This window comes from Budorcas taxicolor, chromosome 3 (assembly GCF_023091745.1).
Source record: "Budorcas taxicolor isolate Tak-1 chromosome 3, Takin1.1, whole genome shotgun sequence".
Lineage (NCBI taxonomy): Eukaryota > Metazoa > Chordata > Mammalia > Artiodactyla > Bovidae > Budorcas > Budorcas taxicolor.
This window is the reverse complement of record NC_068912.1, coordinates 48856292-48866664: the sequence shown is the minus strand read 5'-3', so window position 1 is coordinate 48866664 and position 10373 is coordinate 48856292. Positions and strand designations below refer to the sequence as shown.

General features: G+C 42.6%; 1 protein-coding gene across 1 annotated transcript in view; it reads right to left on the bottom strand.

The window, feature by feature from the left end:
* Positions 1-2488: 2488 nt before the first annotated feature.
* ALG14 (ALG14 UDP-N-acetylglucosaminyltransferase subunit) overlaps positions 2489-10373 on the bottom strand; it is a 102210-nt gene continuing 94325 nt past the window's right edge. The window contains exon 4 of the mRNA XM_052637848.1: positions 2489-2923. Coding sequence (XP_052493808.1) covers positions 2693-2923 — 231 coding nt within the window. The 3' untranslated portion in view covers positions 2489-2692. The remainder of the gene's footprint in view (positions 2924-10373) is intronic.

The window sequence follows — 10373 nt, the reverse complement described above, 5'->3', positions numbered from 1 at the left end:
AATCTCTTCTGGTAAAGGCAATTAAAGTATGTTTGAAGTTGCTTTTGTAAGGGGAAGCTTAGGCCAGCTCCCTTCTAGCAAGGAACTCTTGCTATTCAGTTTAAAACTGTACAACATTCCTCTTGTTGACATGGTATCATAGCACTCTTCGTTCCAGCGCAAGCTTCCTGTGACGACTCTTGGAAGCCCTCTCTGAAACAGTTTGGTTTTGACCTGGCAAGCTGCTGAGATCCTTCAGGACAGCTGAATTGTAGATAAAATCTTCCAGGGAAGTAGGTGTGGGCAGGATGTGTGGTTTGCCTGCCTCATTTAAAGACTGATACAACAAATTTCTCATGAGCAGTCTCTACCAGTAAGAGCTGCATTCCCAAGTGTTTCAAGAGAAATTGGAAAAGACAAGCTAGCTTCTGATTTCTTCAGTTTGAATCGAGAGTAGAGCACTAGCTTTCTTTACACCACAGAAATGCACAGCAGGAGAATGGACTCTACTGCAACCTCAATCAGCCTCTTTTGCTAGAGTGTGATCTTGAGGACTTGAATTAGCCATAACAATAAGGCACAGGGGAACATGAATTTGTTTACCAAATAATCTGGAACTGAGCAGGAAGGCGTGATCCTGTGTGGCTCAGCCAGGCTCTGAATGTGTGCACAGCAGCCCCAGCCCCTGCAGATATTTCTAAACTTTTTGTGATATACATATGATTCTTTCTCTGGCATTCCAGACTAACCACTGTCTAAGTTAAGGCTCTGCAAAACATCTGGGACGTACGTTTCTGGAAAAAATCACGGTCTCTTTACTACAATTCTCCATGGCCTAAGCCAGTGCAGGAGCCAAGTCAGCAGGCTTAGCTGTGGGGCCCCCGGGGCAGTTGCTCTGGAGCACAGACAGGCATTAAACGCACTGAACACAGTCCAATTTCACTGAGCAACTATTCACCCAGTGGCACTTACGGACAAACTCAAAGACACATAAAATGTATTTGCTACTGTCCCTAAAAAAATCACTTTCTCCCTAGAAAAGTAGAGGCTTACTTCATTTCCACTTCTGGTTGAACCACACAAATACATTGTCTGGTATTTCAGACCTTTACGTCAGGTAACACGGAGCCAGTGCCTGAGGTTTGAGAATTAAAGTCCAAGCGCAATGAACTAGAGCTTGGCTATCCCATGGCCACCAAATCCACACAGCAAGGTACTTTTTCTGTTCTGAGTGTCTTCTGCCATGTACTTCTCTAGCCCCAAACCCAGGAAAAAGTACTGGTGAGCCTACTTGACTTCAGAGAAGGAGATTTTCTAAAAGTACAAGAAAGGCTAGAGTAGTCTCAGTGTTTTAACTGTAGGTCATCTTGGGTGATCACTCTTTTCTCCAAAAGTCAATTTATTTTTTAATTTATATTTTTTATTAGCTTTATATCATTCTCATTGTCTGTTGCCTTGTTAAAATAGCAAGGAGGGGAATGGAATTCCTGTTTGTTGCAGACCTGCCAGTCCAGACCCTGCGCTGGGTGTTGTACTTCTGTTACAGTTGACATGGCTGTTTAGGAGAAGAGATTCTCAAGCTGGGCCAGCTAAATAATCTGCGAGGTCCAGTGCAAAATACAATTAGAGCCTCTTGTTCATAATATGGGAAGAATTCAAGAGGGAGACAGCAGAGTATTAAATCAAGTGAGGGGCCCTCCTAACTATGGGGCCTTAAACTGGCTCTGTTATTAAGCTTAAGCTCGAATTCCTACATTGGCACTTATCAGTCATGTGATTCTGGAAAGTCATCTGTAAAATGGGGATAAAAACAGGCCCTACCTCACTGAGTTGTTATTAGAGTTAAATCAGTTACTATTTGAAAAGTGCTTAGAAGAATACCTGGCATTCAACAAACACTCACCTAAATGTTAAGTAAATACACACTTTACTGAGCCTACACATCTTAAAATGCCACAGACAATATAGCCACGAAATGCTGAATTTACTAAAATGCTAGAAAAAGTGTTTTGAGAGTTCGGCCCTGATAAACCCTTACTCCTGTGACAGTAGTCACCTTTCCATTTATTTCAAAAAACAAAAGATTTTTAGAAGATATTCTGGATTGAGGCCAACTACTCACAAAGCAAAACTGAAGAAAAAAAAAAGATACTGGTTTATGCGCTCAGATCTGGAAGCCTGTGGAGTGCAAATTGTCATGAAGCCAATTTAATATAACTGCTTCCTTTATGCTGAAAGGATTCACCAGGGACCTCTCTGTTTCCATACAGGAAATAAAGCCTGTTGTGTCTGAACAAAAACTAAGAAATACTTTTCTTTCTATAATGCAGAATACTGTAAAAAAAAAACAACAACCAAACAAAAAACCTAAAGAACAAGAAATGTGGCTAATCATACAGATTCTATATTTAGCCCTAGAAAAAATAGTAAGTAAAACAAGTCAGGAGATAATTTGCAGGCAGTGATAAATACTTTTACACAGAAAGGAAATTTAGAGCACAGAGACATATGTACTTAATAGTTTATTAATGTTTGTTTTATAACAGGAACCTCAGTTTCCTCACTGGGTTCCTGACACATTTCTTTACTCTTGATCACCAACAATTCTCAGGATTTTCAAAAGCTTTTTTATAAAAAACATGTAGTTTTTTTGTTCCCCATTTACAGTAAACACTGCGGTTAGCAAAATTCTAAAGAAGTAAGTTGTCGTAGGTCAAACAATTCGCCCGAGGTACACAGATTTGGGATACTTCTCCTTAAGAGTTGGCCACTGAACAATGAAGTAATCGGAGAGGTGAAACAGAATCTTTCCGGACAGGGATAAATGTTCCACTCGGCAGATGCTCTCAACGTAGACAATGATCACTTTCTTTATTCCCAGTATCCCAAGGAGAAGGGCAGATATACAGATAGGAACACATGTTCCCGGTCCGTTACACAACACCTTGGAAAAGAAAACAGTTGAAGGTCAAATAGAAACACAGGATACTACTCTAAGTGAGACATTTAAAATTAAAAATATTCTAACTTAAGAGATTTTTTTTTTTTTTAAATTCCAAGTCTTGAGTGATTCCCTGCTAAGATCCAGTCTGCAGCAAACTCATGTGCTTGGGAGCCAAATGGGGCAGTGCTGTCGGCTCCCCTGCTTATCAACTGTGTGCCCTGGGGAAATTACTTTATTTCTCGGCAGCTGGGTGGCCTGCTTTGCACTAAGGGACGTGAGCACACAGTGCCCAGTGTTCGGCCAGCGCCCAAGGGATGCACGTCTGTTGCTCTTCTGACTGGTCTGTGGATCTCGAATGTTAAATACGTGGAAATCAGCTGTGATTCACTGTTTTCTAATGTGCTGACTTGCTTGTGTTGATTTTTTTTAAAGTAATCTTTATAATAGTTGGAGGACTGACATGAAAGATATAGGAGAAAACATCTTTAAATGACCAAATTATGTAGAACATTTTTGTTGGAGGTGGAATCACTGTAGTTCAATCCAAAAAAAAAAAAAAAAAAAATCCACCAAAAAAAAGGGGGATATTTGAGAGAAGGCTACCAAATGAATGAGATTTTCCCTCAAGAGAATTCAATCCACACTTGTAATCCAGAGACTTTTAATGCTTTGAATTCTGCTAATCCTTTTTTTTTTTTTTACTAGAAAGCCACTGGTTAAAAACAATTTGGTTGCTGAATTTAATAAGAGAAATTAATATTTAACTCATAGAGTAACTGCAAAGAATTTTTATAAGTTTTTTAAGAAAATGAGAGGAAACCTATCACACAGAACTGTTGGTATGATCATTGCTTGTTGCTTAGATGCAAAGTTGTGTCCGACTCTTTGTGACCCTGTGGACTGTAGCCCACCAGGCTCCTCTGTCCATAGGATTTTCCGGGCAAGAATACTGCAGTGGGTTGCCGTTTCCTTCGCTAGATGATCTTCCCGACCCAGGGATCAAACCTCCTGTGTTTCCTGCGTTGGCAGGCAGATTCCTTACCACTGAGCCACCAAGATCATTTATTATTTTTAAAACATTTTGCACATCTTAATCATATGTTCATGTTGACTGAATTAGTAAAACCTAATTAAACATTTTTTACTCCAAAAATCATAAAACAGAAGATCTGTGGTTGTCGACACACACTTACTAGGCATAGCCTACGATGTCACACAAGCACTTCAACACAAGGTCCACAAAACTTATTATTAGACATTTGCAACCCCATGGACTGTAGCCTGCTAGACTGCTCTGTTCTTGGGATTTTTCAGGCAAGAATACTGGAGTGGGTTGCCATTTCTTCCTTCAGGGGATCTTCCTGAGCCAGGGATCGGCAGGTGGATTCTTTACCACTGAGCCACCTGGGAAGCCTCAGAGAATTTTAGAGCTGAAATACCCAAATGAGCATTGCAGGGACCCTCTCTGACAGACGTGTGTCACAGCTGTGAGACGCACGGAAGAATGTAAGGGTTTGGTAAAGGGCATGTGACCTAAGCCCCACCTTTCCCCGAGGTAGGACCACCTAGAACACCATTCACAGAGCTCTGGGGTCAGACAGAGTAACCTGTTTTCAGGTGGTAACCAATCCTTTTTAGTCTTCCTTAGCTCTTACCTACAAGTTAAATCCCCTGCCTGTCTCCTATGAAGAATTTTTGTTCAGACTTTCTCCTGAAGTCCCAGCTACCAAGCTGCCCTCCAGGCCAGTGCCCTTTAATTCTCAATGAGTTGCCCCTATAACCTTTCTTCATGGACCCTCAAGGGAGCATGAACAAAAAGAAAAAGGGACAGGGAATTCCATATATATGCATTAATATATGATATTTGTTATTCTCTAACATATTTCACTCTGTATAATAGGCTCTAGGTTCATTCACATCATTAGAACTCACTCACATTCATTCCTTTTCATGGCTGAGTAATATTTCATTGTATATACATCCCACAACTGCTTTACCCATTCATCTGTCAATGGACATCTAGATTGCTTCCATGTCCTAGCTATTGTAAATAGTGCTGCAATAAACACTGGGGTACATGTGTCTTTTTCAGTTATGGTTTTCTCAGGGAATATGCCCATTAGTGGGACTGTTGGGTCATACAATATTTTTGTGCCTAGTTTTTAAAGGAATCTCCATACTGTTTGTCATAGTGGTTGCACCAATTTACATTCCTACCAACAGGGCAAGAGGGTTGGTTCCCTTTTCCCCACAACCTCTCCACCATTTATTGTTCATAGATTTTTTTGATGATAGCCATTCTGACCAGTGTGAGGTCAGACCTCATTGTAGTTTTGATTTGTGTTTCTCTAATAATGAGCAACGTTGAGCATTTTTTCACGTGTTTACTAGCCATCTGTGTGTCTTCTTTGGAGAAACGTCTCTTTAGGTCTTCTGCCCACTTTCTGATTGTGTTGTTTGTTTTTCTGGTAACAATGGTAATCTTAGTTACCACCTCGGCTCTCTCTACCACTATTTATTGACAACCTACTGTGGTCAGGTACTGTACTAAACATCTCACATGTATTCTTTTCTTTATATCTCAGATGTATTTAAAAAAATTTTTAACTGGAGGACAATGTTGTGTTGGTCTCTGCCATACAACAACATGAAGCAGCCATAAGTGTGCATATGTCCCCTCCCCGCTGTGTTAAGTTAATCCTCACAGCAATCATTTGAGTTTTTGGTTCCCTTTTCACAGAATATGGAAACTGAGATGGACCAGTCGCCAGATCATGCCTTGCAAAGGTGGAGTTCCACTGTTTCCAGTCTCCTTTCCTCTATGTGACTCCCAACCGTATATGGGAAGTAGGAAGACTGGACCAGATGACCTTTCCCGTTAGTTCCAGGATTCTAGAATTCTCTGAGTCTCATTTGTTTCTGGTTTTGTCTGAAGCCTAAGTTACAAGATTGTTCTGAATCCTTTCAGGGTTTAGAATTCTAAAAATGCTATTAATGCAAGGTTTCTCAATAGTGGCACTATTGACATTTTGGACTGGGTTATTTTTGCTTGCGGGGGCCCGTCCTGTGCATTGTAGGGTGTTGAGCAGCATCCCTGGCTTCTACCCACAAGATTCCAGTAGCCAAGACGATCAAGAATGTCTCTGGGCACTGCCAACTCTCCAGTTGAGAACCGCTGTGTTAATGTATTCCCTAATCCTTGGATTATTTGTGTTGCTTTTCCTCATTTTTTTCTCCCATAGCACAGAACAAAGTAAAACCTGCAGCTAAAAAAATAATAAAAAGGGTTGCATGTTGGATCTTGAATGTCACAAAAGTATTTTCATGTTTGTTGCCTTAAAAAAAAAAAAAGAGTACAGGGCTTCCCTTGTGACTCAGTGGTGAAGGATTCACTTGCCGATGCAGGGGACATGGAATTGACCCCTGATCTGAGAAGACTCCACATGCCACAGAGCAACTAAGCCTGCGTGCCACAGCTACTGAGTCTGTGCTCTGGAGCCTGGGAGCCGCAACTATTGAGCCCACCTGCTGCAAACTACTGAAGCTTGCGTGCCTAGAGCCCGTGCTCCTCAACAAGAGAAGCCACCGCCGTGTGAAGCCTGTGCACAGCTAGAGAGTAGCCCCCACTCACTGCAACTGCAGAAAAGCCTGCACCGCAAAGAAGACCCAGCATGGACAAAAATTAACACATTTTTAAAAAGTACATACCTACACGTGTTCCTTCAGTATCTGGTTGGCTGTGAATACACACACACATATGTATATATATATTATGTATCTATATCTATATCTATATATACAAGCTGTGAATACATTGATAGACATGTCTGGAGATAGGGGCATTGGTGGGAGATGCTTTAATAACCTGCCATAGACCAGAAGCAGAGACTGTTAAGGCAAAAGTGGAAATTAAAGGCATTTTGTTTGTTTGCCTCTCTGGACTGCTGAGAGTCAGACATGACTGAGCGACTTCCCTTTCACTTTTCACTTTCATGCATTGGAGAAGGAAATGGCAACCCACTCCAGTGTTCTTGCCTGGAGAATCCCAGGGACAGGGGAGCCTGGTGGGCTGCCGTTTATGGGGTCGCACAGAGTCGGACATGACTGAAGTGACTTAGCAGCAGCAGCTTGTATCTTTGAGGTACCTTACTGCAAAAATCCTAGGAACAATAAAATCACAAAACCCTAAACCAAATGCTAAAAAAAAAACCCTTAAAAGTTAAGTGAAGAAAAGCTTTTAATTACATACCGGTTTTAAATCTGAGTTTTACAGAAGCCTTATTATTGTTGTTGTTTAGTCGTGAAGTCGTGTCTGACTAGTCGTGTCTGACTCTTTTGGGACCCCATGGACTGCAGCCTGCCAGGCTCCTCTGGGGGTTCATGGGATTTTCTAGGCAAGAATAGGGACTGGGTTGCCATCTTCTCCAGGGGCTCTTCTGGACCCAGGGATTGAACCTGGGTCTCCTGCATTGCAGGCGGATTCTTCACCACTGAGCTACCAGGGAAGCCCTTACAGAAGCCTGGGTAAATACTGAAAAATTGTGGATTATGGAGTTTCTGTTGTTCATCGAAGCATACCAGAAAGACTTATTTCAAGCACTAAACAAAACAGAGTTTACCGAGACAGCCTGGGGAAAGAAGATTTTAAACAATATAATGGTTGAAGTTGTCTTTTTAATTTATAAAAAACACAGAAATACTCTTTCTTATTTTTCTCTTTCCTAAAATACAAATCCTCAGTAAACATGGGTGCAGGGTTATTACTATCTTTCTACCTCACTATCTTGTAAGCTGCCTATGAGCAGGGTCAACTTCTAGTATAACCTATGCTGTTCACATGTGACAAAACAGGCACTCATTAAATTCTGCTGAAGGAAGAAAAAGATGTATTGGGGGACAAGGAAGCTGGAAATCATTTGCCTGTCATATATAAAGTCAAAGGCTCCTGTTGCCAGACTCGACCTTGTTTGTAGCTCTACCACACACATTCATCATGAGCGTAAAGGCTGTGACTGACAGCTTAAAAATTCTTTATTTTTTTTTTACCATCTCACATCCATTGCCTTTTCCTCAGGGGAACCACTGTACCCCTTGCTCTCAACTTAAGTGCTTGAACAGAGTTGAGTTCACACTCAACTACAAGGAGAGGCCATATGACTCTAGTCTGACCAGTGAGAGCCCTAAATTTCCCTGGCAAAAATCATTTGTTCAGAGAAGAGCATCTAATCCAGTGAGAACCACAAGACATAGTAGGACATTTGTTGGGGCTACTAAGAGAGCAGTACCTTCTCTGCTGTACTGGCGCCTAGGAGAATGTGGGCCTGGCACTGCTAACATCTCTCTTGCCGGCAGGTGGAGAGTGGGGAATGAAGCCATCACACAGCACAGTGGGGCAGAGCTGAGAGATGAAGACAGGACAGGTCCCAAAGGTAGCATTTAAGATCCATGAAGCCAGCTGTGCCTGAAGGAAACCACATCTAGTCCCAGGTTTGTCAGGCATGTGAGGAAATACATTCCATTTTTGCTTAAGCCAGTCTGAATCAGGACGTTTGTCACTAGCAATAAAAAGCATCCCAAGTGACACAGCCCTTTATTTTGTCTAACTTATTGCCTAGCCTCTGATTGTTTACGGCGCCAACCGGTAGGTGCTCATACGGGCCTGCTGGATGAATTAACAAATCAATAAATAAATGTCTCTGAAAGCAGGAAACCCAAGACACAGATATACTAAGGATAAAGTAAGTTATGGGTCCAGAAAACAGAAAGAGGTCAGGGCTAATATACACATGAAGTCATGAGGGTAGATGAGCCAGACCAAGGATTAAGAGCAGTTACAAAAGGACTATTGTTCCATAGATTTGGGTCACCACAGGTCCAGTCCTGTTGACTGAGATATGACACAGCACATGCATGACAACAGATATCTAACTAGGGTAGTCTGAACTTCACTCCCAGCCTTGTATGAACCCCATACACAGAATGTGGGCCAAGACCTTTGGGGTCCTAGGTTGGTTTGAAGGTCAATCAGGGTGATCCAAGTATATGAAGGTGAGCTTGAAAGCCAGATGAGGTGAAAGTTAGAGTGTTAATCACTCAGTCATGTCTGACTCTTTGTGACCCCATGGACTGTAGCCCACTAGGCTCCTCTGCCCATGGGGTTTTCCAAGCAAGAATACTGGAGTGGGCAGCCATTCCCTTCTCCAGGGGATCTTATCGATCCAGGGATGGAACCCGGGTCTCCTTCATTGGCAGGTGGATTCTTTATCATCTGAGTCACCTGAAAGCAAGATGTGTGTCAAAGTTAGTCATGTCTGACTTTGTGACCCAGTGGACTATAGCTGGTTAGGCTTCTCTGTCCATAGGATTTTCTAGGCAAGAACACTGGATTGGGTTGCCATATCCTTCTCCAGAGGATCTTCCTGACCAAGGGATGGAACCTGAGTCTCTAGCATTGCAAGCAGACTCTTCACCACCTGAGCCACTAGAGATGCCCCATAGAGAGCCCAATTATAGCTGTAATCTGAAAAGACTGGATAGAAAAGCAGATTTCAACTCTGAGGCCGTGGCCTGAAACCTGCCCACTTGCACAGCATCTTGCTGGTAGAGGTGGAAGCTGGAGAAAGCTAATGAATGGCAGGAACACAGCTGCAGGCAAGGTTTTACTGAGCTTCCAGGGCCATGGATAAAGCTGGGGGGAACTCAAACCTATTGTCAAAGCCGAGCTGGCTCAGGCAGGTAGTCTCTGGAGGTCACAGGTCCTGTCAAAACTAACACTTCCATGTATAGGATATTGGTTCCACTATGCTGGAACCAATACAGTGGTAAAGGAGATAAATGAGCAGATGAGGGAGGGAGTAAACACAGAGGCCTGGGACTAGTCAGGAGACACAGGAAGAGCTCAGATGTGAGGCTTCCTATGAAGCCTTATAGGTAGGGCGCTTAAGAATGAACCCTTCTTAGTTTAGAAAACAAGAAAACCACAAGGCGACCTGGCTAAACCGACAGAGATAAGATCTTCAGATTTGGCTAAAAGAAGAGTAATGGAAACCCTAGAGACGGTTATGTCAGTGAATCACTGAGCTAAAATGCAGGGAGGGGAAAATGAGCAGGAGAGAGGGGGAGCTCACATGCGAAGTGGGGCTGGGGAATGGCTTACAGAATGGAATGAAGGAGCTGTACATGAACATGAAGATTGGGAGAAAAGAGTAAGAACTTAGACTAGTTTAAGATTGGTTTGGGAAAAATTGTACTGAGAACATGGCAAAGGTTAAAAATGGTGGCGCAGGAAGTCTACCATCACCAGATTTTCTGTTCAATCTTTATAACTTCCCAGCTCAGTGTGGCACCCCACTCCAGTACTCTTGCCTGGAAAATCCCATGAACGGGGGGGCCTGGTGGGTTGCCGTCTATGGGGTCGCACAGAGTCAGACACGACTGAAGCGACTTAGCA